The 27,240-nt window shown below is 34.3% G+C and overlaps 2 protein-coding genes across 4 annotated transcripts in view; one reads left to right on the plus strand and one right to left on the minus strand.

The window, feature by feature from the left end:
- Positions 1 to 26,603, plus strand: part of Parpbp (PARP1 binding protein) — a 54,105-nt gene extending 27,502 nt beyond the window's left edge. Inside the window, exons 5-11 of one of the 3 annotated variants that reach the window (XM_047549340.1) lie at positions 1,939 to 2,109; positions 4,397 to 4,551; positions 10,375 to 10,558; positions 13,338 to 13,516; positions 16,625 to 16,706; positions 23,955 to 24,090; positions 24,567 to 26,603. In XM_047549340.1, coding sequence (XP_047405296.1) covers positions 1,939 to 2,109; positions 4,397 to 4,551; positions 10,375 to 10,558; positions 13,338 to 13,516; positions 16,625 to 16,706; positions 23,955 to 24,090; positions 24,567 to 24,907 — 1,248 coding nt within the window. In that variant the 3' untranslated portion in view covers positions 24,908 to 26,603. Of the gene's footprint in view, positions 1 to 1,938; positions 2,110 to 4,396; positions 4,552 to 5,459; positions 5,699 to 10,374; positions 10,559 to 13,337; positions 13,517 to 16,624; positions 16,707 to 23,954; positions 24,091 to 24,566 lie in introns of those variants that run through there. The other 2 variants (XM_047549341.1, XM_047549342.1) reach the window with 2 other exon arrangements.
- Positions 25,119 to 26,430, minus strand: Pmch (pro-melanin concentrating hormone). Its single transcript, XM_047549343.1, has 3 exons — positions 26,164 to 26,430; positions 25,609 to 25,807; positions 25,119 to 25,322 (listed from the first exon to the last, which is right to left on the minus strand). The coding sequence occupies exons 1-3, from the start codon at positions 26,410 to 26,412 to the stop codon at positions 25,273 to 25,275; spliced, it is 498 nt and encodes a 165-aa protein (XP_047405299.1). The 5' UTR covers positions 26,413 to 26,430; the 3' UTR covers positions 25,119 to 25,272.
- Positions 26,604 to 27,240: the final 637 nt, after the last annotated feature.

The following is a 27,240-nucleotide window of genomic DNA, read 5'->3' on the forward strand; positions in this document are numbered from 1 at the left end:
CTGCTGCTATCTGTTCTTGTGACTTCCCTTTGCTGTTTTGTTATCTTGGCTTTTATAGGTCACTCTTCTACCTGCCAGATTTGGTGGTCAGTCAAGAATTTGGGGCAAGATGGAACTTACTCTCTTACTGGGTTCCTTTTTAGTATGGATTTTCTGGAATTTTCCAGTTGATCTACCAGGTTCAGACTTTTACTGTCAGACTTCAAGCCTGTTGAGCGTCAGTGTTCTGTCACTTCATCTAGGCACAGTTGTGGCAAACTTTGAAACTGGTAGCTTGGCTTCCTCGTACTTACTTTTTTTTGAATAGTTTTCTTTCTGATTTTTGCTTGCATTTTGATGGACCCTATAGGGTCTCTCCCATGCTCATGTAGTTTAGTTGGCAGCCATAGATTTGGGCATTTATCCTCTGAATTGTTACCAGAATTTCCCCTTGTAAAATTTCAACTACTTTCCCAGCCCTGAATTCTTCTTTGACACCTTTAATCTCCTCTGCTTTCTGCAGCCATAGCTGTGGGAATTGGGCATACTCTTGGGTCAGTAAACCATACCCTTCTTGTTGCAGTTATCTTAAAAGTAAAATTTCATGCAGCTTCTGCTGCCTTTAGAATTCTTCCCAATGTCATTAAGTTGTACTTTGAAGTGTTTATTTACTATTTCAAAATTGTTGTGGGTAAGGTTCATGTGATAACTTTATACCCCCTATTACATGAAGTTGCAGGGCCTCAAATAATCAATTTGCAATTTTTTTTTATTGTAAACAAATGGGATACATGTTGTTTCTCTGTTTGTACATGGCGTAAAGGCATACCATTTGTGTAATCATAAATTTACATAGGGTAATGTTGTTTGATTTATTCTGTTATTTTTTTCCCTTCCCCCCCACCCCTCCCACCCCTCTTTTAATTAATTTGCAATTCTTAACCGTCTTGTTGGAGTTCGTTTGCCATTCAATTTCCTATTTTGTGTATTTTGGATGCTTTCTTGTATCTTTATACAGTTATTATAGTTATTTTTAAAATTTAACTGATATTTTATAGTTGTTGTGTGAGCATTAAAAGTTGCCAGGTCCTTAATACCTATGAATAGCTAATTTGATGGTAAAGCTTATTAAATTACCTGGCTTATCATTTGAGATTGAAGGACAAGTGCAATCTGTGTGTGTGTGTGTGTGTGTACAAAATATTTCATATACAAAATATGAAAGACCTGACGCCTCTGTCAAGTTCTCCCAAATCTTACTTATTTTGTGCTTGAAAGTCTGCAGCTCTGCAGGAGACCAGTAAATATCAGCAACAATTGAATTTTGCTATTTAACATTTAGTTAAATCTCTTCATGTTAATGCTTAGTTGGTTATTTGACTATATACTAGTCAATACATACACTCATTCTCAAAAATTAAACATTTAACTTTAGCCCTTAAATCTGACATTTAAGTAATGTAGATATAGGAACAAATAGATCCAGTTGGCTCATACTCTGAGCTTCTGGAGCTTTATTATTGGCTATTAATTAGTGGCAGATGTATGCAGGAAGATTAGAAATGCAGATTTGAACTGTATGTTTTGTATCTTTTTTTAACAGTAATTTCCCAATAATTATAATAGTTATTATTTACTGATTGGTTTCTGATTGGCAATGAGTCTATTTCATGAGAAAGAATATGTTGACTATTCAACCTAAATTTTCAGTTTATATACAATTCTTATTTCCTAAAGAACTGTGTGAAGTATTGTGATTGAATCATATGTGTTCTTGTTATTTTTTCTTTTTAAATATACATGACAGTAGTGTATATTTTGACATATTATACATATATGGATTATTCCATGATATAGAGATTCACTGTGGTGTATTCATATATGTACTATTATACATAATAAATGAGATTATGGATTTAGAATAATTGCAATAAAGAAAATAAATATTTTATTGTACAGGTACAGCTACTAGCAAAGAAAATTATCTTTTCATATATAAGCCTGCTAGTGAATTCAAAGAATGACCTGGCTCTGGCTCATATTCTCAATATTCCTGATAGAGGACTCGGAAGAGAAGCCTTCACTGATTTGAAACATGCTGCTGGAGAGAAACAGATGTCTATCTTTTTGGTATGGATATGTTACATTGTCAAGATTGCTTTAAGATTCCTAGCAATAGATCCACATACCTTGATATAGAGTTCTTGTTTTCCTCTTTCCACATTTTTTACTGTCGCATTATAGTTGCACATAGTGATGGGATTTGTTGTTGCATATTCATACATGTACACAATATAACCATATATTTTGGCCAATATCTCTCCCCAGCACTTTCCACTTCGCTTCCCTCCTCCCTTCCCCAAACCCTTTCCTCTACTGATCTCCCTTTGATTTTTCATGAAATCCTCACCCCCTCCTTTCTTTTCCTTTTCCCTCTCCACCTTTCACATATGAGAGAAAACATAAAGCCCTTGACCTTCTGAGTTTGGCTTATTTCCTTTAACATAATATTCTCAAGTTCCATTCATTTTCCTCCAAATGACGTAACTTAATTTTTCTTTTTTTTTTAAATATTTTTAAGTTTTAGATGGACACAATACCTTTATTTTATTTATTTATTTTTATGCAGTGCTGAGGATCGAACCCATGCTAGGCAAGCGCTCTACCACTAAGCTACAACCCCAGCCATACTTCATTTTTCTTTTTGGCTAAATAAAACCCTGCTGGGTGTGTGTATGTATCATAATTTCTTTATCCATTCATCCATTAGTGGACATGCAGGTTGGTTCCATAGTTTGAATTGTGCTGCTATAAACATGGTATCCTTGTATCACTATAGTAAGTTGACTTTAATTCTTTAGGATAGATACTGAGGAGTGGTATTTTGGGTCATATGGTGGTTCCATCCCTAGTCTTTTGAGGAACCTCCATACTGATTTCCATAGTAGTTGTACTAATTTACAATCCCCCCAACAGTGTAAAAGTGTTCCTTTTTCTCCACATCCTCTCCAGCATTTATTATTGTATTGTTGTTGACTGCCATTCTGACTGGTGTGAGATGAAATCTCAGTGTAGTTTTGATTTCCCTAATTGCTAATAATGTTGAACATTTCTTCATATATTTGTTGACCATTTGTATTTCTTCTTTTGAGAAGTGTCTGTTTAGTTCATTTCCCCATTTATTGATCAGGTTTTTTTTTATATTAAGTTTTTTTGATTTTTTAAAAATGTGTTCTAGATATTGATCCTCTGACAGAAGAGTAGCAAAGTTTTTCTCCCATTCTGTAGGTTCTCTCTTCACATTCCTAATTGTTTCCTTTGCTGTGCAGAAGCTTTTTAATTTGATGCCATCCCATTTATTAACTCTTGGCATTATTTCCTGAACTTTAGGGATCTGATATAGAGTTCTTATGATTATGATGGAACAACTTTTAAGTGATCAATTCATGTTATATCTCAATATTTGAAAACTCATGGTATTTTTATTTATTATTGTATTCTTCAAATTTGGCAAGGAAGAAATTCTCTAAAGCACTGTTTAACTATATATGTTCTGTAGAGTGCTAGCCCTGATAAATTCTTCTTGAATAAATGTTTCCAAGGCCATACATTTTAGAAATAGTATATACGCTGTTGGTAATTCATAATGCATGTTTGCGTATCAAGAACTTTGAGAAATCCTGTCATAAAGAAGTCTGCTTCTTATTTTTAAGAAATTAACCTTATTATTTAATCTGTTATTTCCTAAGTTATTTGAGCATGGAACTTTTCTCTAAATTATTGGTATTTCATAGAGTTTGTCTTTCTTGGGGTAATGCTTTGGAAAATGTACCTATTAAACATTTTTTTTTTGATGGAGACATTCTTATGTTTATCCACTACATATGTATTTTTGTCTTTGTTAAGTCAAGGCCTTTTGACTACACATGACCAAATAGTCCTAGGATACAAGAGCTAGTTGGAATTTAGTGACTTTCTAGTCTTATTTTATAAGAAAGGTAAAGTAAAAGTTTGGAAACGTTGAATTGCCAGAGCAGTTCATAGTAGATTCATTGGCACTGAAAGTGAGTTTGTTCTTCATAATGTTTCCAGTAGCCTGATAACGATTTAGGAATGTAAACAAATTATAGTCAATGATCTGTTCTTACTAATGTGAAGATGTTCTTTAGTCCTTAAATTTATACTCTGACTTAGCACCTCAGCCTCCAATGGAGCTGGGCATCACTGCTCCACTGTTGCTATGTTAATTCTGCCTGGCACTTATTTCTGTGGTTAATTAAGTGTGGCATGAACCATAAATTGTGCTTCATTTTAACTGTATACCTAAATCTACATAGATTGAGCTTCATAAAGTCAACAGTAATTTTTTGCTTGCTAAATCATTAAACATAAGTAAACCATTTGTTTCCACTCACAGATGGCCACATCCTTTATTAGAGCCATAGAGCTCGGAGGCAAAGGCTACGCACCGTCACCATCTGATCCTTTAAGGACACATGTAAAGGGACTGTCTAATTTTATTCACTTCATGGACAAATTAGATGAGATTCTAGGAGAAATACCAAGTCCAAGGTAATAATTTTTCATAAATTACAAATGTGTCATATTAGTTTATCTTTAACACTTCACAAAATCATAGGTAGGAATGAAAGAGATACCAAAATGATCAAGCATTAGGCCAAACAATGGAGAAGAAAAGCAACATATCTAGATGAATAAATTATAATTGTATGCCTTGCTATAGTTCTTAAATTTTTACCAAAATTAAAAGATACATGAAAGCTAACTTTGATTAATAAAAAAGTGTTACTATTTTTGTCTGGAAGAAACAGATTTTTGAAGACTAGAAATGGCCAAATAGGTACGATTTCTTTAAACTTTTAATTTAGCATTGAAGGAAACCAATACCAAGAATGAGTAAGAAAATTGGAAAAGCTATGATGAGTTCTCTATTCTATTTCACACTGGTTATCTTTTATTTGCTAATGTGTAAATCTTTGGTTCATCTGTCATTTGCTTATATATGATATTAGAAATAAAAGTTGAAAAAATCTATTAGATTTCCATTTATAATATAGGTAAATTTTAGAGTAATTTTGGAAAGTAGAAATGGAATGTATATGCATGCAATTATGGTGGATTACTGTGATTTTGATTGGTATGCCATAGCATGGTTCTAATAAAAATAGCTGATATTTATTGAACATTAATTGTGTAAGTCATTGTGCTAAACTCTTTATGTAAATCATCGTTTGCTCTGCATTATAACCTTGCTTGATAGCTACTGTTGCTATTTCCAGTTTGGAGATAAAGAAGCTGAAGTACTGGGACCTAGAAATTTACCCTAGATTACCTTGTTACCAAGTAGCAGAGCTGGGGCCTGAACTGGGTTAGTTCTGACCCTGACACCCATTCTCTTCCTTATTCTATAACTGTCTTCTTACTTATTTATTTTTTCTGACACTTGTTTCCATTCTTAGATCCAAGAAGAATTTTCTTTAGGATTTTATTCCGAATTGCATTCTATCTTCTTATATGGATATCTATGACAAGGAAGTGAATTTGGAAGAGGTTTTGAAAATGACTTTTAAATGATATCAATGACCTTCTGAACTTCTGGATATTATATTGGCTGGTCATTTCTTCCGAGATTACAGATAATTAATTGTTAAAATTATTTTTTTGTAAAGAAATTTGTATTTTGTTGAAGTCAAATGGTACCACAGACTTAAAATTAAAAAGAGATTTTTAGAGGAATAGTCTTTAAATGTCTTTTTTTTTAAATGTGTTTTTTAAAAATTATCTTCATTTAAACTGAATTTTTAGGCAGCTGCTTTTGATTTCAAGTTCTAGACGTTACCTGTTAACTTCCCACCATGGAATATGAGGATCTGCAACCCATTCAGCCTCCCAACAATTCCCTGCCCTCCTCTGCCTTCCCCTCCCCACTTGTCTTTTTTCATTCTTCTCATGTAGGTGTGCCACAGTTTTTGGTTGTATCCTATTTTAGAACTTAAATTATTATGACTGCAAATATTGTCTACAACTAATCTATATAACATATTATGATTTTACTTCCTTTCTCGTAAAGTTTTTTTTTTTTTTTTTTCCTGGAGTTAATAATTATCTACTTTTTCCTTTTGCTTTGCCTCCTATGTATTTTCTATCAATTTGTTACTGAACTTGTCAATGAAACTATAAAATATCTTGTAAATATTGGACTATCTACCTGTCTTTTATCACTTCACCGCCCCCCAAGAAGACCTTGCTTCTGGAAAGTACCCCGGCATCTTTGTTCAGCCATGCTTTGTTTGCCAAGCCTGTGTTAGATGGCTGACTGTGATGCTCTGTCATTACTGTGTGGATTTTCTTTGCCTCTGTCACCTTTCCTGGATCTCATGGTTTTTATATTGGTAAGCCCCTTATTTTGTTCTGATAGCTTTCTTACAAAAAGCAAATGGAAAATAGTGGAATGAGACAGACATCAATACCCTATTTATGTGTATGATTACACGAATGGTATGAATCTACATCATGTACAACCATAGAAACGAAATGATGTACCCCATTTGTGTACAGTGAATCCAAATGCAGTCTGTAAAAAATAAAAAAAATTTAAAAATAATTTTAAAAAGATAAAAAATCAAATGGGAGGCAAATATCATTATTCTTACATTTGACTGTATATAATCTTATGTTTCATTTCTCTAAGATTATTAATTATGTTTAATTGAAAGAATGTTTTTATCTGCTTCCTGGATGGTGTGTGTGTTTTTATCTGCTTCCTGGATGGAGGCTGAGTGTGTTTAAGTTTGTTAGCTCTCTATTTGTCCTCTCTCATATTAGAGGTTTTCCTAAAATGTATGGTGATTCTGACCTGCCCTTTCTTATTTAAAGTGAGACCCTTTAAAGCTGATTAGCAGTTTTGTCTAATGGGATTAATTAGAGCCAGTGGGATGGCCAGTTGGCTATTTTGGGGGGACTTCTCCAAATGCCAGTAGCTGTAGGTCTTTTCTTTGGGGCTTTCTCAAAACTTTCCACAGAGGCATCCTTTTCTCTCTGAAGGCTATAAATCTGGCTGGCAGTACTCTGGGATTTGAGGTGGGGCAGGCTGATGCTGACTCTCAGTTCAGTAGGTAGAATTGTACTCAACCCCTTTGTTTCCAGTCCCTGCTGTCCCTGGGTCTGGAGTCTTCCTGGATGAGATTCCTCCCAGTAATCCTGCTTCCCATGTCAAGAAGGACAGGTGTGTTATCTGGGCCGCTCAAAGTGGGAGAAGGGATTTTAGAGGTATAATTGTTCCTTATGTAGACGACTCACTCTCCTGTTCTCGCCCCTGTCTCTACCATACCTTCCGTACCAGCTTTAATTTCTGATGTCCCTCTTAGTGCAGTTACTTAGGTTTTAGCTTTCTCTGTTTTGGGCTGTCACTTTCCACTTGTCCATCTACTTTTCATCTTTTCATACCTTCATGAAATGTCTCTGCCAGTGTCAGCCATCATCTCCTCGCTTATTCTCTTTTTCTTTAAAGATTTAAAAAAAATTTTTTTTGCTTTTTTGTCATTTCAGTAAGATTTTGGGAGTTGAGATAGAAGCATATATTCAACCCAACATAAGTTATAATTTTGGAAGAATTTCTGGTTGGGAAAGTGATCAACAGGGGTGGAAGTGCATTTGTTTGAGAGGCATCTATGGTGAGGGATTAGGTTTCTCAACTTAGCAGCCATTTATTTTGAGTATCCTGTCTAGTACTAATTACTCTCTTTCCAAGGGAAGACCCTGAAGAAGTGGGTATCTAAATGGTGAGTGGCTTTGAGTGAGCAATCTGGATTTTCTTCCTCATGATGATTTTGTTTTCGTTTTTGATTTTTTCCAGTAAGAAAATATTCATTTTATAATTTAAAAGAGTAAAGTTATTTAAAACCGAAATATATTCCCTATTTTTGAAATAATAGATGGAGGAGTGTATAGTGGGTATATGTAACTCCTGCCTGTCTCTCACTCTTGGTCTCTTAATCTTCTTTGTCTCGCAACCTTATAATAGAAATGAAAATATATTTAACTCTTGTATCTGAGGATAAGTTTGTACTACTAATCTTATAGTAGGGGAGTTATAGTCACCTTTGAGTCCATGGAAGAATGGGAATAGATATGAAAGAAAGGAAAACAACAACAACAACAAATCGATTCTCACATTCATCACTCTTGCCAGCTTTTCATGAGGCCATCTTAGCTGCATTTGTGTATTTGTTGGCTGCATTTCTACATTTTGCCAGTAGGTGCCACCGCAAAATGCATACCATACCTTTATCTGAAAAAAATGTCTGGAGTTAGTTAGGCTTTATTTTATATAAATTAGTTCTTGTTGTTTAGAAGTTTTAAATGCTATCTTTCAAGATTATTACCCAATTTTAATGCAAACCAACATTACATATTGGACTAGATATATGCTTATGGAGTGTTAAATCTGCTTAAAATTTTCTAGTCTAATCTGTTAAAATTTTTCTTGTTTTAAATATTTCTGAAGCATTTTTGATACCATTTTATGTAGTGCCTTCCATCAAATTTACTTTTTAAAGATAAAATTCATTTCAGCAAATAGAAAATTCAAAGCTGGTCACTTTATTTAGTAAAATGAAGAATAATCAATAATTCCATCCACATATTGCCAGTCACTTCTCTGTTTTTTTGCCCTATTCCACTTGTCGCTAGCCCAGGGCTTTGCCTTCTGGTCCCAATGCTTCTGGAGGTATTTACCTTAGGAAAACCTCATTCATCCTGCTTTCTTACACTCACAGCTTCTGACCTACCACTCCAGCTTTGTTTTTTCCTTTCTGAGAGAGAGTTTGCGGGTATTTGGAGATTTTCCTCTATTCCCACCATGCTCAGTGAGATATTTTCCCAGAGTGTTTAGACTTATAGTGTAAGTGCAAAAACCCTGTAAGCACTATTGCATTACTAATATAAATAATAGTCAATTACATATATTTAGTTTTACTATTAAAAACTTGAGATTGAACAATGTTCATTTACTTATGTTATTAAATATGGTTTCTTTCTCAAAGACCTAATTTTTGCCTGAATTGTTTTCTACCTCGACTTTAAAAATCACCAGTTGTGCTTTTTAAATAATGTAACTATACAGTGTCCTTCTGGAGATGCTGATTCAGTAGGGTAGAATCTGGAGTTGATGTTTAAACAAAGCTGAATATGATTCTGAAGATCAGGAACATTTGTGAGACACTGATCTAATGTATTGTCATCATTAATTTTCTTTTAACTTTTCTACTTGGACCAGTTATTTAAATGTGAACTATCATTTTTCCCATACTTGTTAGGGAGCTTGACTGTTTTCTAAGACAAAATACCTGGCAAAAAGGCCATGAGGGTGAAAACTTCATTTCATAAAATTTCCTTATGCCACTACAAAAGAGAAGTTTAGCAGCATATTCTCGGCAGCAAATAGCAGAAGTGTCATTGTCCCTAGTAGCCTGACTCCATGGTCAGCCTAGACCTCTCTCTCATTCTGCATGGTGCAACTTTCCAGGAATGCCTCTAGGAATGAGGATCTTCTGACTTCAAATGAGAGCCCTCTTCTATTGTGACACACTTCTAATTCCAATCTCCAAATGGACCTAGATCCTTCCTCCTATATATATCTCACGTTGGTCCTAGGTGGGTCCTCTAGAGCAGGGGCTGCAATCCAAGGTCCTTTAGGGTCAGGCTTAGCATAAAGAAACATTTCAAGTTTCTAAAAACACTTGTATGTTGGTCATAGTTTTCCAGTCTTTGGTTTGCTTTGGATTAGTACTAACCTGTTAAATTTCCTTGTTCATATATAATAACCCTTCACATATTAGAATGGTATATTGTATGTTTCAGACCAATCTCCTTCCTCTCCTAGCCGAGACACGATGTGTTCTCAGCCAGGCCATTTAATCTTTGAGACTCAATTCTCTCATCTGCAATGTAGCGGTTACATTAACAACTTTTGGAACTGGTTTTAAAATTAAAATAATGCCACATTCCAGACATTTAATGAGAGGTAGGTGTTTTGTTATTTTAGTAATATCTAAAAGTATATACTTTAAGGATATTGCGTGTATAAAACTGGGTCTGATTTGTATCATATTTCATGTAAACTAAAGTTTTTCCCTTCAGCTTTCACATCAAGGAAGACATAACTTGTTGAAATTATTTGCCTCCAGGAAAACTTTAAACATTTTGTTTCTAATGGTTCTCATCTTTTTCTAAAGTGCTTTACTATTTGATTTATAAAATCAAAGCTAAATTCTTTGAAAGGTGTTGATTAACACTGAAAATTATATTTTCAAGTTTATAAGCACATGGCTGTTTGCAATACTATTATAAAGGTGATCTTATTTCTATTTTCAGCATTGCAGGGGGTCGGATTCTGTCAGTGATAAAGATGCAGCTGACTAAAGGCCAGAACAGCAGGGGTCCTTTTTGTAAAGCAGTTGAGGGAGCTGCTCAGACTTTGGACTTGAGGATTAAAAACATTATCAATTCTCAACAAGAGGGTGTAGCTGTCAGCACCCCTGACATCAGCCCTGCCCGGGTAATGAGCTTTTTATTCTTCATTGTACATCTAAACAAAACATTATCTCTTCTATTTATCATAGAAATGGTTTACTATTGATACTTAAGTATGAAGAATGCATTTCCTGTGTTCTAAGATGATATTGAAAATTTAATTTTCTCAACAGGATTATGTTCAAATTGGGTAAATCATAACATCTTTGGGCAGAATTGTATTGCTGAAGTAAGTCATTGGATAATCTCCAATACCCCTTGTAGCACTAAAAGTTTCTAATTCTTGATGGATATTGAAGTGCTTTATGGTATTTTTCAGTAACTAGTCTTATAAAATAATTATTTTTCCATTTACTCAGATATAAGTTAAGAGCCTGGCTTCTGACCCTCAAGACTAAGTCCTCAAAAGTCCTGTTAGAAATGGTTTCCACTGAGCAATTGACTTTTCTTGTACAGATCTCTATAATTCTCATTTTCTACCTCCTTTCCCAATCTACTCTAATCCAGTTTTCCCCATACCTGGCAGTTTTTTAAGTATATATTCCCAGAACATTTACTTCTTTCTTGATTGTCTTATGTAGGTAATCAAATATAAAAGATTCTAACCTATGCTATCACAGGAAAAAATGACTACTGTGTTTTTAGCTCCAGAACAGAATTTTGGAGTATGCATTTTAATTCATTTATTGTAGTTTATCCAGTTAACAAAGGCCACTTTTCATTAGCTGTTATTATTACAACCAGTGTGTAGCATAAACTTGCTTAATTTTATCATTTACTCTTTCCTTCACAGACCTTGATGCCCACTTTTAGTTATTTTTCTATGACAGTGCATCTTTTTAGATTTACTTTGAAGGCATGACATGAGACTCTGGCCGCCCCATTTATTTCATATGTGTTAACATTTCTAGTGGCTAGTTTGACTCAGATGACAACCAGGTTATCACTGTAAGTGACAGGAACTGTCACAATCTCAGGTAATGAAGTGCACCAATCTCTCCCATTCTGGCAGAAGAAATAAGATACAAACAATCTGGTTCTTAATTTTATGTTTACCACCAAATCACAAATCTTTGAAAAAATTCAATCCAATAATAGTCAAAGAAACTAATATTAAACAATATGGTTCTCTTGTACTCATGGAAACTATGTATTAAGCACCAGATGGTGGTAGGTCATTTGTTTTAATTTCAGTAGAGCTGCACATTGTAGTTCACCTGGTGGCCTGAGTCTGCCAAGTAAAGAGGCCAAGACTCTGTTAATGAAAGCTGAGGAAACCGTCAGAGCTACGATAATGGCCCAGAAAAGGCAGATTTGCTATCTTGGCACAGTGTTCATCAGCCTCACATGTATGGCTCTATCATGGCCTCTGTTTTGCCAGTGAGTTTAAGAACAGAGGAGTTAAGAAATTTCTCCAGAGTTGAACAGCATATACAGTTAATAATCTGGTACAGTTAATAATCTGGTAATAATCAAACCTAGGTATGTTATTAATAATCTGGTTTTAAACTTAGGTTTTAGAATAGAAGAGTTAAGAAATTTCTCCAGAGTTGTACAGTATATACAATTAATAATCTGGTATCAAAACCTCGAGTTTGTGTTTTCATATATCTATCTGCAAAATTATTTTATTATATATTTTCTTTCTTTCCTCTGTCTAGTCACTAAGTTTTTCCAGCTCCACGTCTCCTTTTTTGGAGACAGGATGAACTTTTGGACTCAAGTGACACCTTTTCCTTAACCTCCTGAGTAGCTAGAACTATAGGCATGTGCTACTGCACCCAGCTTGGCTCTCCCTTTTTAATCTCCTTTATCTCTAGTGCTATAGACCCTTTCATTCCTGAACTGGCCTTTTAATTTATGACCCTGTCTCCAGATTTGATAATATTCTTATCCTGAACTATATTTTACACATTGCCAGCATTGATGTTTTTCAGAATCTAAGTAGTGTTACTGTACTTGCTTGCTTAATAAAGCAAGAGATTTTACCTGTGTAACAGACTGATTTATAACTTCTTTGCATGATACACGAAGCTTTTCAAGGCTCATCTTATATTACTTCCTCCCTGTACCTTATCCCCCAACCTTGTCATTCTCCCTGGTCTCTGAGAGTGCTAATGCTTGTTCCCACTGCTCTTCTCTCCCTCAACACCATCCTTGACTTCCCACTGACCACTTAGTTTTGTATGCTTCCACACCATTGTGCATATACTTATTAGAAATATCAGTTAGCATTCTGTAATGCAATGTGTTGATCACTTACTTACCTCATCAATATGCCCAATACTGCGGGTTCTTTGAAGGTAGTGAGTTTCACCTTTGTAACTTTAGCTTCAGGCATAATGCTTGGAATATACTATAACTAAATAATGATGATTGCATGAATGCATGTCAACTGGTTTTTCACTTTTCTTTTGATTAGATCTTAACAGTCATCTATGAGGGTTAGTATTCAGATCTCCAGAACCTTATATCGCCCTTTGGAATGAGAGAGAAGATGCACCACCTAGGGCTGAGATTATATAGTTAGAGAGTAACTAGATTTTTCTGATTCAAATGTTACTTTGATCAGATCCTAAAGTCTTCCTTTGGTGAGAATATTTTTTAGTGCATTTACAAATTGATAAAATGGATAATGGCATGGCTTGGAAGAGAAGCATTCACGTCTTACAGCCACTTCTTATAGCTTATGTTTTGTTGCTTCAACAGCAGAGGAAGAAGAGGGTACGTGAAATGGAAAGGTGTGGCTGACTCACCTAGCTGGGGTGATTTTCACATGTACTTAGAATTGCTTTTTGTTCTAGCCCAAAACTCATGCCATAAACCACGACACTGTGTACTGTGGCAGAGATACCGTGAAAACTTTACTAGTTCTTTTGGATGAAGAAGCAGCTTGTGTTCCTACCAGAAACAAAGCAGAAGTTTTATATGGTGATGGAAGCACGATTCATTGTAATGCAACTTCTATTCTTACACTTTTTAGGTAAGTACTGTGGAAGTTATATATGTATAAATATTAATTCTAGAGAATTTTTGAAAAAAAAAATCACTCATTGATTATAAAAGAAATATATGCTTACAGTAGGAAGGTTGGGAACTACAAACAAGTATGAAGAAAGAAAACAAAAGTTAAAGGGAGAGTGAACATTTAAATGCAAAGAGGCTATGTATTAAAAAGGTATTATTTTGTGAGAGTACTGCAGGTGTTTTCGGTTTCAATGTTGCTTTTTATTCTCGTTTTTTTGATTTGAGAACATGTTTGCTTTACTATGTGTCAGGAACTTGGCTAAGTGCTTTTGTTTAAATTATCTCAGCCCTCACCACTCTTTTTAGTAGTATTTCCACTTAGTAAGTGAAGAATGAGAGACTTGAGACAGATTAATATGCCCAAGAGAGCTAAGTTAACAAGTAGCAAAGGTTTCTTTCTCCAAAGCCTGAGGCCTGTGCTCCAATGACTGCTGTTCAACCTGCAATTAGGAGAAGGCATGTGCACATTGGAATTGACATTTTCTGGTTGTTCTCACCTTAAGAAAAATATGCTAAATTAGCATGTAAGACCTTGATGGCATCTTAGTCTTCTCTGACAGAGACAGCCGTAGACTGGTGGCTTAAATATCAGAAACTTGCCTTCTTTTTGGGTGGAAGTGTGAGATCGGACGCTATAGCCATCCGGTTCTGGTGAGGGCTGTCTTCTTGGGCTGCAGGTGATTGCCTTCTTGCTGTGTTCTCACGTCACCTTTCCTTGGTGCCTGTACAGAGAGATTGCTCTCTTCCTCTTCTTGTGAGGCCACAGATTAGGACTTTACCTGTCAGTTCATACCTTACCTGTATGATCTCATTTAACTATAATTATCTCCTAAAAGCTGTATTTTCAAATCCATTGTGTCTGGGGGTTAAGGTTTCAACATATCCGTTTCTGGGGGGGAATATGTTTCCATCCATACTAGGTACTCCAGTTTTAACAGCAGTTAAGTCAGTTACTCAATAGGTGGGTGAATTCTTAATTAAGTGAACATAGATTTTTAGGAATTTTAATGATTGTAGAACAGCCATTTTAAATTGTACTTAGTGCATTGTAGAAAAATTTCACAGACTCATCCTACTGTTTGATCATTTCTGGTTTTTTTTGGGGGGTTATAAGACTGTAGATGTTTTTTTTTTCATTTGATTTTCATCACCGCTATTAAAATTATTGAGTCTGAAATATATTTTTGCTTAAGAAGTATTAGTTATTTTGGTATCAATGAGGTTTTGAGGGTCATTTGTAGATAACAATAATTCTTTTTTTCTTTTTTTTCTATTGGAGCTACTTTTTAGAGATCTGTTTTTAGGTCTGAAATTGCTCATATCCATTCATGATTGCTCCAGGGGCTCTCTCCCATGCCTCGGCATCCTTTTTTTTCCTTAGAGAGTGATTTCTTACTGGTTTTTCATTCAGTGTTTCATCTAATTCTTTACATCTCATCTTCCTTACTATCTTTCCTTGACAGTTCTATCTGAGCACAATATCATTCTTCCACATTTTACTTAAAAATGCCCACATATTATCCTGATAATGGAAATTTCTCTTAGGAATGTTTTATTGACACTTTGTGCTGGAATCTCAGAAAGTAGAATAAAGACAATGAGCCTGCCTTCCTTCCTTCCTTTCTTTCTTTTTTTCTCTCTTTTTAAACTTTTTTCTATTTAACAAATTTGCTTTATATGTAGAAGTATAGATGATTTTAATATTCTCTTGGATTAAATGATATTTTCTTAGAGAAAATTTTATATTTGTAGAATTTGTTTAAATCAAATTCCTGAGTCCACTTTAAAAAGAGATTTTCCTGTACTTTAATCTGTGGCCAAACACATTCGAATTACATGTAGGGAATTCCACATTAGGTTTTTAGTTGTCATTGTGCAGGCAGTCCATAGAAAGGCAAAATTTTAATCATCTGCAACAAAATGATAAAATTACGTAGTGTATGTAGTTTATAAATTTGTCAGCATAAGGTTATTACTGTTCTTTCTTAGGGTAAACTATCTTTTACTCTAACCATCTTTTGAGTCAAAGAGGTTCAGTCTCTGACTCTGTTAAGCTAAAAAGGTTTTAATTTATTGAGGAATACAGGTTGACCTGAGCAGACTCCAGAATCTCCTCCATTTTGCCTTCTCTGACCTTCTAATTCCCATGTTTTTCTTTTTTGCATTTCCTTACTCTTTTGAATTTTACTTATGTAGATATCTTATTTTCCTTAGTTAGATCTTTTTTTTTTTTTTTTTTTTTTTTTTTTTTTTTTTTTTTTTTTTTTTTTTTTTTTTTTTTGTGGTGCTGGGGATCGAACCCAGGGCCTTGTGCTTGCAAGGCAAGCACTCTACCAACTGAGCTATGTCCCCAGCCCCCCTTAGTTAGATCTTATAATGCCTGAACATAGAGTCAATGAATGAATCAACTTTTATCCTGAAAGGGTGGCATTCTATCCTTTAAGGCATAGTATAGTGTCTTAGAAATAAATGCAGAAGTTCAAGAAATATTTAGTTATTGAATTAATTAAGCAAATTATTATTAGGATTCTCAAATAGGGATGTGGGTACTTATATAAAGTATTATAAACATATAACTTCAGCTGTTCTCTATCCTTTAGCCACTTTTAGGTAGAGCAGTGGGGGAAAACTAGTTTGTAAATTACGTTGGTTTATAAGTGTCTTTGTTCATTTGTACTCTATAACAAGATAGCTTACATTGGATGATTTGTAAATAACATTTATTTCTCATCATTCTGGAGACTGGAAATCCAAGTTCAAGTTGCCAGCACATTCATTGGTGTTCACAGGTGAGGGCCTATTCCTTGCCGATAGGACCTTCTTACTGCATCTTCATGTAAAGGTGGAAGGGCAAAAGGGGCCATACGGACTTGTTTACACCTTGTGATAAGGGCATTAATCCCCTTTGTGAAGGCAGAGCCCTCATGACCTAATCACCTTCTGTAGGTCTCACCTCTCACCTCTCTTGCATTGGGAATTAAGTGTCAACATGAGTTTTGGAGGGACATAAACATTGAAATCATAGCAATAAGTTTTTGCCTTTTTTTTTTTTTTTTTTACATAGATCTCCCACACAAGTGAATAACTCTTTGGTGAAACCCCTAAGAGAACGAATACACAAGTCAATGCAAGATAAAAAAGTTAAGGTACAATTTAATGTACTGTCATGAAAATGATAAATATTGTTGTTTTTAGAACAAATAAATATTTAAAGCTATATTTAAATGTACATTGCATATGACCCAATAAGAATGAAATGGAAAATGAGAAATGAGAGTTGACTTATAGAAATTTTCCTTTTATACAGTCTTGACTAATCTGTTTTGGCTATTTAATTCACTAGACCTACAAGAAGAAAAGAAATAAGCAGTTGTTATCACAAATATTGAATAAGTATGTTGAATGGATGAATGGGAAAATAAATAAGACATGGGCTTCTCATTTGCATTTCTAATATCTTAAATGGAATCTTAAGACACTGTGTGTGCTAGCTTTCCATCACTATAACAAATACCTGCAATAATCAACTTATAAAGAGAAAACGCTTACTTGTCTCATAATTTCAGAGATCCAGTCCATGACTGATTGGCCCTGTTGCTTGTAGCCTGTGGTGATGGATGGCAATGACAGGGAGCCTGTGGCAGAACAAAACCACTCACTGCATGGCCGAGGAGGAAAGAGAGAGGAAGGAAGAAGAAGGAGCTTGGGTCCTATTGTCCCCTTCAAGGGCATGTCCCCAGTGATCTGAAGACTGTGCACTAGGCCCCATTTCTTCAAGTTTCACTACTCCCAGTATTGCCAAGCTGAGGAACAAGACTTTAACACATGGGCCTTTGGAAGACTCTCCAGGTCCAACTACACTACTATGTAATTTAAAATTGTACCTGAGTGGAGATATAATGGCAGAATATAAATAATTGTAAATCAACATGGGAAGAATATTTTACATTGTTCTTGACTAGAGCAACTTTTTATATTTTTATTTAGTTTTGAGCCAAGTTTTCCCATTCTCATACAAAACATTTGTGCCTATAAGTAGTTAATAATGTGTTTCTTGAAGCATTTAATATTTTCTTTGCCTTTTTAAAAATATATATGTATATTTTTAGTTGGCAATGGATATTTTATTTTATTTACTTATAAGTGGTGTTAAGTATTGAACCCAGGGCCTCAGACACGCCAGGCAAGCACTCTACCATTGAGCCACAACTCCAGCCCTTGGTCTTTGTTTTTAAAAAGAAACTTAGTTTTAATTCATTCATTTATTCAACACATTTTTATTGAGTATCTATTATGTGTTAGACTATTGTAGACTGATAATCATTAATTTTTTAAACAGTTTTATATAAAATTTATAATTATCCTTAAATAATTATTCATCTTGATACAACTCAAAAGAGAACTGTAATTTGTTTGCCCTTAATGATCCAATTAGCAAAGCTTTTTTTTTTTTTGGTACTGGGAATTGAATTCAGGAATGCTTTACCCTTAAGCCATATCCCCAGCCTTTTATTTTGAGACAGGGTCTCACTAAGTTGCTGAGGATCTTGCTAAATTGGCAAGACTGGCCTCAAACTTATGATCCTCCTGCTTTAGCCTCCTGAGTCTCTGGGATTACACGCCCAGACAAAGCTTTTAATTATAATCTGTTTCATCTATGTACCTGAAACCCATTTATTTATTACTAAGTATTGCCTTTCTGTTGGTTATTAGTAGTTGTTAGTACTTAATGTCTGTGGAATACATCATTGAATTTTGTTGTTTTTCTATAATTACTTTGTCAGTTCTTTGTTATGTAAGTATTTGTTGTATGATCATCACATAAACACATTTTTAAGGACATAGCAGGGCTATGTAAGCAAAGAAGTACACTAAAAATCTGGAGAGGATAAAGTCTTTGTGAGATGAGCAGTTTGATGGCTGTTTTCTCCCCTGGTGTTATTTGATGGTGTTGGATAGGAGCTGAGGATTGACTTTGGCCCACATAAAGGAACAGTGCTGAAGGAGAAGGGAACCAACCAACAAACTTTGAGGTGTTTTGAAAGGCTTTTTACCCAGGACACATATGCTTAATTTTGTAGCTGTGGGAGGTGGGGACTAAAATCATGTGTCTTACTTGGAAAAGGAGACTCCGCTTGAGGAGTGGGACCTGCCTCAGACACATGGCTGCTCTCCTTTTTTAAGACATTTGAAAATGAAATGGGGAGGGAGGTCAAAGAGAAGGGTGTGAGGACCTCTGAAAGACAGACTGAAACCCCCAGACTCCCAGACCAGAGGCCAAGCCCCCCACAAGCCTTGGGGAGGGACAGGTCCAGAGGATGAATGTGAGTTAAGGTGTGTTTGCTTTTGTCTCTGTTGAAGAGGATGGAGTCTGTTCTGTGCATCACTTTCTACCTCCGAACTTTGGCTTACTCGTGTTTTTTGTTCCCTCACATCTTCTCGCATACCCTTGTTATAACCTTAATTTTACTTCTTCGTGCATGAAATTCATTCAGCCAGCCCTCAGTGCCTCCTGTGTACCAGACTTTATGCTAGGCACTGGACATGGCACATCAGTGAACAAGGCAGACACCCTGCTACAGTGGACAAAGCTTCTCCACACGTGTACAGCTGAGGTGTAGGAATGTAAAGGGAAGGCCCTAGCCTTGGCCTACTCCTACACTCGCTTCAAACCCAGCTTTGTTTCCTACTTGGAGGGGCATTCCATCAGGAGGCTTGTGAGGATACCCTGCCCCCCATCACCCTTGCCATAACTGTCGTCCCTTGAACCTGGAGGAAGAGGCCAATGCCAGCTAGTGCCCATGGATTCCAGGAACCTGGAACAGGATCTAAGAGGGAGATCTGGTCTCCTGGTGGGCATGTCTGAGGCCTTGTGGCCTCCTCTCTGTGGAGAGGGGAGAACCAGAGTGGCCCACCAATTGCCAAACTCTAAGGGTTTTTGTCTTTATGGAGTTTATATTTTAGCTGAGGAAAGCAGACAATAATCAAACCAAACAAGAAGATTATATGGTATGTTAGAAGGTTACAAGTGCATGGGGAGAGGACTAAGGAGAGTATTCCCTTTGCATGTGTTCTGATTTTATGTAGGATGATAAATAAAGGTCTCCTTGAAGAGGTGACATTAAGAGAAGACTTTAAGGGATTGAGCAGCATCATTTATTAGAAAGAAGAGGGAATGTTTGTATTAGACTAAAATTGAATTTGTTTTGGCTGAATTAATGAGGTTGGGATTTATTGAATATCCACTGAGTGTCATGGGACATTTTGTGTTGCTAATCCCAGATGATCCTTCCTCAACTCTAGAAGACATTGTTTTCTGTACTAGTAGTTAAGAGAGCAGGGATTTATATTCAGGTGTCAGACTTCAAGGTTTATGCTATCCCCAAAGAGTAAATAGAGGCAGCATAATTATAATGAAGGGTCATAAAAAGATAATGTTACTTCTGAGGTCAAACATTTCTTTCTGCTATTTATCAAAGTAAACGAAATTTAACTGATGTAGAATGAATTATTTGAAGTATGTACAGATTCATATGCCATCAAAGGTGCCAAATCTCTGCTTTTGAAAATGTGATCATATAAGAATCAAAAGATAAATTTGAATATTTATGTTAGTTAATAGGCATGTTGGGAATAATTTCCATTTTCAAACTTGTGCATATATGTGTTGGTATGGTTGCATAGCAGCTTAGAACTTCCATTTTCTTAATACTGCAGCTAACTCAGAATGGCCGTGACTTTTCTGTGTTTTGACTTATTCATCTTAATTTAACTGGAGTCAGGCTTTCCTATGTGAAGTACTATTTTCCTCAAACTGGGAACTTACTAATAATTTTAATTTAAAAAGAGCTTGTGGCAAAAAGACTTTTCCAATTCTTGGCAAGTTTGAAGTTCATTGCAATTTTACTGTGGATAGAAATCTTTCCAAAGGGGGAAATCATTCTACAAAGGAAAACTTTCAATCCGTTTCTCTCATGTGACTTGAACATAAAATGATTTTAACAGCCATGTATGAATCTAGACATTATTCTTAGTTGTTTAGTACTTCAAAAGCACTTTCAAGAGGGAATTGTTTTGCTTATTTGTGATTCCAAATCAAATACACAGAGAGATTTGGAAGATTTGCAACAGGAAGTAATCTCAATTCTATGTAGCCACTAATCTTGTGCAGAAAAATTCAACTTTTATGAACAAAGAAAAAGCAATCTCTTTTAAGTTGTAAATACAGGCCATTGTAGCTTGCATTGTTTTAAAAATGAAAATGAAAAAACTGATTATAAGTTCTTTTTTTTTTTAGCTGCATTCTTAGGTTCATTTTAGAATTAGCCTGGACCTGGGAGATGTAATTGAACAAAGCTTATTTTATAGGAATACCTATTTCATATATGTTACTACAATAATAACTATACAGTATCTACATTATATCTCTAGAGTTATATAGTCTGCCCATGTTTTTTACTTCATGTAATTCTGGCAATTCTGTGAGGTAAATGTTATTTTCTTTATGTGTGGAAAGGCGAGAGGTATAGTGGCTTATCCAGGACTATCTATCTAATAAGTAATAGGGCCAAAGTTAGAAAGTGGGCCTTTTGACTGCAAATCAGGTGCTCGTCCCTGCCCTCTCACATCTTGTCTTTCTCTGCTGCTTTATTAGCTAGACATCACATTGTTGACTTCAGTCAAGTTCATGATCAGGTAAAACGTCTAGGTCTTTCTCCTATGTTGTTTTCAAGTCAGGTTCTCCTCGTCCTGTACATTTGTAATTGATATTTTTAAACTAAATATAGGACTTTGTTTATCCCCATCCATTTTCATCTTATTATTTTCTCTTTATGGTTCTAGCCTTCTGAAACCTTTTCAATCTTGAGTCTGTTATCCAGTTTGTTATTCCTTCCAGCTGTGTGTCAACAGCAAATTTTATAAATAGAATGTCTTTGTGATTGTAGAAGCCATTCTATTTACCTCCTTTGTATACTGTGTGCCTGTTACATAGCTGGAACTTAATAGGAGCCATTCTAGTTATCTCTTTTGTATACTGTGTTCTTACCACCTAAGTTGGAACTTAATAAACAGTAACTGATTTAAAAAAAAAACAAGATCTTTGTACAGGACAGAGAAAAGTAAATCTGTATATAATTTTTTATGAAATGAAAAAAGAAACCGTTAATATAACTACTCTCAGTTATTTATTTGGACACAATTATTCCAAGACTACAATAGAGCTATTGTGTTTCCTTCTCATATCTTGCTGTATTTAAAATGCTATTTGTCATCATAAGTAAAGTGGTTAATTTTTTTTTTTTCATTTCAACCTGTTTGTACTTTAAGAATCCACTGCCTCATAACTGTGGTTACTAAGGGATCTAGCATTGCTTTATAGGAAACCTGAAGAGAGGAAATCTAGCTAGTCATAATGAGAGGGTATCAGTTGTCTGTAATAAATAACATAATTATTGTATTTTTATTTAGAGTGTTTTATGGGTGGTGCTGATGAAGATTTTGTAGTGGGAAGAAGCTACCTGTAGGTGCCTTCACTCTGTAGGTCCTGAAGGAGTGATCTAAGACAGTCACTTAGCATCTCTTTGCCTGTATGGTCTTCCCATACTCTTTGTAACTCTTTATAAGCAATAGTTTATAATTCTCTATAAAGCAATAACTGGTGAAATGGAAAAAATATGTGAAAAGATAAGGTCCATGATTAGTTCTGGTCTTGGAGATAGAAATAAAAGTTCCAAGTAATGTTATTACAGCCATGATATGATGTAATATAATGTAGAGTTTGTTTTTTAAATAAAATTTCTTTAGATAGCTTTATAAATTGTTTTAATTCTGTATTTATAGGGTTAAGTCCAGAGAGAGCTATCTAAAACTTTCTGTTGTATTATAGGAAACCTTGTGGTGGGAATGATATCACAGGAGTCACATTCATATTCCTCTTTGTTATCAACAGCCAACTCTAGTTTGCTTTTTTAAAAAAACATAGTTTTTTGATTGTGTACTTTTTTTTCCTTGCAATTTTGTGAATTTTTTTGTGGTTAAATGGAAGATCGCAACAAACTCCATTTGTCTGATGCCTCATTAAAGCACATGAAACATAATTTTTAGTGATCTGGGGAAAAGAGGGTCTCCCAAACCCAACTAGTCAGAAAGATAGAAAATGTATCATCCTAACAAAATTTGCCTTTATGAAGCAACTGAACAGAAGACTGTTCTAATTTCTTACACCACAGTCAGTGGGTTTTACTGCCATTATCTTTGCAACATCTGAGTAGACTGATACACTGATCTCTTTGATTATATAAATTCTATAAATTACTGAATATAATATGCAAAATTGCTCAATTATAAGTCTGCTTTATAGTAATTTCAACAAATAATATTGAGCATATATTATACTTTGAAGTGTTTATAGGATTTGAAGTGACTTCTAATTATTTGGAGAAATCTCCCCATTATAACTAAATGGTTACAGAAAAGCTTAATTTTTAAAATTTGTGTTATAGATAAGGCTACTTTGTTCTGAAGTTAATTCCTATCCCTAAAGCGTTTCAGTGTTTTTATGTTTGCAGAACACATTTCTGAAACTACTTTCTTTGCTATATCCTTTTTAATTCTTAAATTTTACTTTTAATTCTTAAAATTTCTTAATTTTAAAGTTAATTCTTAATCATATCTTTCTGATTTTTTCCTAATTATGAAGAAAGTTAGACCTTTCTATTTTATGTCTGAAGATAGATACAAGAATATATTTTGAATTTTTGATGGTTAAAATACTTGGTTAAATCTTAGAATGATCATCTTTAGATCATTTAGATCATCTTTCTTGTTTTCCTAAACAGGCAGATTTTAAACAAGAAATAATGACTTTCCAATGCCATTTCTTTTGCTTTTTTTCTGTTCTGCTTCTTTTGACCTCTTCTTTTTTTTTTTATTTTAGCGTTTCTCCCTTCCCCAATTTCTTTACTTTGTTGAATGCCATATGCTGTTTTTCCAAAAGAGTTGTGCTCTATTTCTTAGAATGTAAAACCAACATTTTGTATGATTATGTATATGTGTATTCTTTTCACTTATAATAAAATTCACCCTCCAAAGCAGCCCAGACACAGGAATGTGTAACAAAAAACTCTAGAGTCTGAAGTTGATTTTTTTAATAAGTATTACCAAAAAAAGTCAGAATTATACATAAAGCTAGTATTGCTGAAAGAACAAAAATGCCAACCATGGCAAAGAGTGAGTTTGCAAACTATGAAACATAAAAGGTCAAAACTTTCCAATCAATAATAGAATTTTAAGCGAAATTTTTTATACATCAACCATTATATAATGTGTATTTATCTAGATAAAAAGTAAAATAAAGTATAAATTGCGTATTTTCTTCTTTTTTCTATTATTAGATGAAGCAAACCTTAATTAGATCACAGTTTGCTTGTACTTATAAAGATGACTACATGATATGCAAGGATAAATGGAGTAACATGAATTCTGCATCAAAGCCTTTGTGTTTTCTTCATATGGAAAACAACCTTGCTGGTAATTGACCTTATTTGAGCAAATAAATAATAATTTGATTCTAGTATGCCTATTGGTTTTAATTTAGGTAAACCCAGATTATTTTTGCAAAGTGCTGTGAAATGCAAAGGCTTATGTTTTTTAAGGCCTGAGTTTATTTAAGAGTTTAAAAATCTAAGTACAAATGTATGGAAAGGAGTAGGTTCCAGTTTGATTTAACTAAATGTATTTTAAAATTCATATCATTTGCTTAAATATTAAATGTCATATATTCAAATAAATATTTATTGGAAGGGATGTGAGGTGGTATGATAAAATAAAAATTAATGTTATAATGTAGCTATATATGTTAATTGTTTAATTGGTTAGTATTATTTTATTTTAAGTCATTGAGTTTTGAATATTCTCTACCCATTTTAAAGTTTATTTTAAAATTGTCACAAGTAATAATATGAATTATTATATGATTTCTTTCCCCTTTTCATCTTGCATAACAGAGGGCACAAATTCATCTGTTGGAAGATCAACAATTGCAACAAGTTCTGGGAATGTTCATCTGGATGGAAGTAAAAATGACAAAGTATCAAGAAAATCAAGTGGTCAGACAGGAAATGAAAGTTCAAAAAGGAAACAGGTGGATTTGGATGGTGAAAATATTCTCCATGATAACAGAAATGAACCTCCTCAACATAAAAATGTTAAGAAACCTAAAACATCAAACGGTTCACAGAATAAATTGGATGGCAAACTAGCCAGAGTAGCAAAAGGCAATAAGTGTACTGCCAAGGCCAAATTGATTACTGGCCAGACAAAGTTAACTCAATTTTTTAGACTATGATTGTGTCTTTTATGAACTTTCGATTTATGCATATGCAAAGCTGTTCACCAAAGTCATATACTTAGTTTATAAAAGACCCAGGTGTGAATTAAGATGCTTTTGTATTTTTCTTTGAAGTGTATGTAAGGCTCGTGTGTTAAGCACTGTTTAAAAACACTACTGAGTCAAAATTATGCAGAATTTTCACAAAGTTTAATACACGGAAAAAGCACATCATTTAGATTATTGGTATGTCTTAACATTATTTTCTTTTAAAGCAGACATTTAAAGTAATATACAGGTTATAATAATATTAAGGGTTTTCTTTCCACTGGCAATGAAATGGTTTTGTTTTCTTCCCAAAAGATGATGTGAACCAACAGGTGTCAGACTTGCCAACAAGGTCGGTAGACTCTCCCCAGCATACACCTGAGCACTGAAGGAAGAAAAAAAAGTTTAAATTACTCAAAGGACTGCAATCACCACACAAAATTAAGGAAAAAAAAATGATAAGAATGGATCTACTGTAACTAATTCTGAGTAAACCAAAATTATAATACCTACATTTTTTTATTCCCCCATTTTTGATAGTCACTTAATATTAACTGGAATTGAACCTCAGTCTTATTTGATTTTGTTATGATTAGATCCACATTCAGTTAAACTCAGAGGTCTTTTTATGGTATTAAGATGTAAAAATTGAATTTTAAAAGACTACTCACTGTCAAAATCTCTCCTTCCTATTGGAAATTTAGCTGAGTTTTCTTCATCCCCAATTTCTCTCTTTTCTTGTGTTGATTCAGTATTCTGAACTCCATTCTCAGCTGGAAAAGCTACAGATCCTTTTAATGCAAGATAAGGCTTTATAGCCAGATTCAGTGGCATACCGTGACTCACAAAATTATGTTTGGAGCCTGTGTTCTGTGAAGAGAAAATTTCTGTTTTAGCTGTCTTCTTCAGAATGGAGCAGTGATACTATTTTTTAATGCCCTTATTAATCAATTTAAAGATGTTCTGCACTGGTTTTGATTCCTTAAGAATACCTCAGATACAAGTTTAGTGGGGAGAAAAACTTCTGGATAAGAGGTATTCTCTGGGATGAGAAAGCCACCTTGTTTTATATGAAATGTCATTAGTTATCCTACCTAATGCATATTGTCACTATTTGCATATATTTCTGCTTATTAAATAAAAATGCCTATTTTTCTTTTCAGAAGATTTTTTAAAAATAATTTACATTTCTTTTACAATAAAAGACAAGTCACATTGCCACTCACCTTTGAAGTTTTGCTTTCCTCCTCATTCATGAAGCTGCTGTCATCATTTTTATACTGTTCCAGAGAAGGGGCAACAACTGATCTTTCTGCAGTATCTTCCTTCTGAAAGGCTTTTCCCATCCGAAATGTGTTAAACACCATGTCATCTTCTAAATTTCTTATGGACTTGGAAGCTGAAAGTAGAATACCGTGAGAAAACAGAGAAAAAGTTAATACTAATATATAGGAAGAGAGACTCATTTTTGTCATTCTTAGTTTGATGTGAGCATAAAGTCAAACAAGGATGTATAAAATGAAAATTTTCGCAGTCAACCTGCTTGCTAAATATCCTACCTTTATATATTTTCCAGGTTGAATAGAAAGCACTTCAAAGACTTACACTTTCATCAGTTTAGAAATGACTCATCAGATGGGGGCTAAACTTTTGTATAGCAGCTAATACCTACATTGTTTTGGATCTAGTGGCATATTGTTTATTTTGAGTGTGACTTTTCTCAGAATCTGATTAAGATCCTTGGTAGAAGGCTTTCTGTGGAGTAGATTATAGTCTCTTGAAAATGGGCAGTTATTAAGGAAGACCACAGGACATCAGGTTCTTTCAAATATTGTTTCCTTCAGTGTATTTTCTGATTAAGATATTAAAACTCAAGTTACTTCACTCAAGAATGATAAGGATAAAAGTTTTATTTCCTTTTAATCCTGATTAAACTGAAATAATCTTCAGAAAGGATTTTCTTTGATAAATACTTGATATAGTCTTTGGTGTTTAAAGGACATAAACTTGTCAGTGTGAACAAAAAGCCATTCATGCTTCATCTAAAACTGACCTGTCAGATCTGTTTTGTCTCTGTGTTTACAAAAGGATAATGCTGATATTTATTAGTGGATTTAGCAGTAAATGAATAAGATGTCCTGGAAAAGAATATTGTGTGCTCCATGAGTAGGAATTTTGGATGTTATAGGATTTTTAATCACATTTCAGAATTAATGTCTAATTTTGATTCTAGTAAGTAAAAGAATGTATTTGCATATATGTTTTCTGGTATATATGTATTTATAGGGTATATTCCAAAGTTT

The sequence above is a fragment of the Sciurus carolinensis genome, chromosome 4 (genome assembly GCF_902686445.1).
Source record: "Sciurus carolinensis chromosome 4, mSciCar1.2, whole genome shotgun sequence".
Lineage (NCBI taxonomy): Eukaryota > Metazoa > Chordata > Mammalia > Rodentia > Sciuridae > Sciurus > Sciurus carolinensis.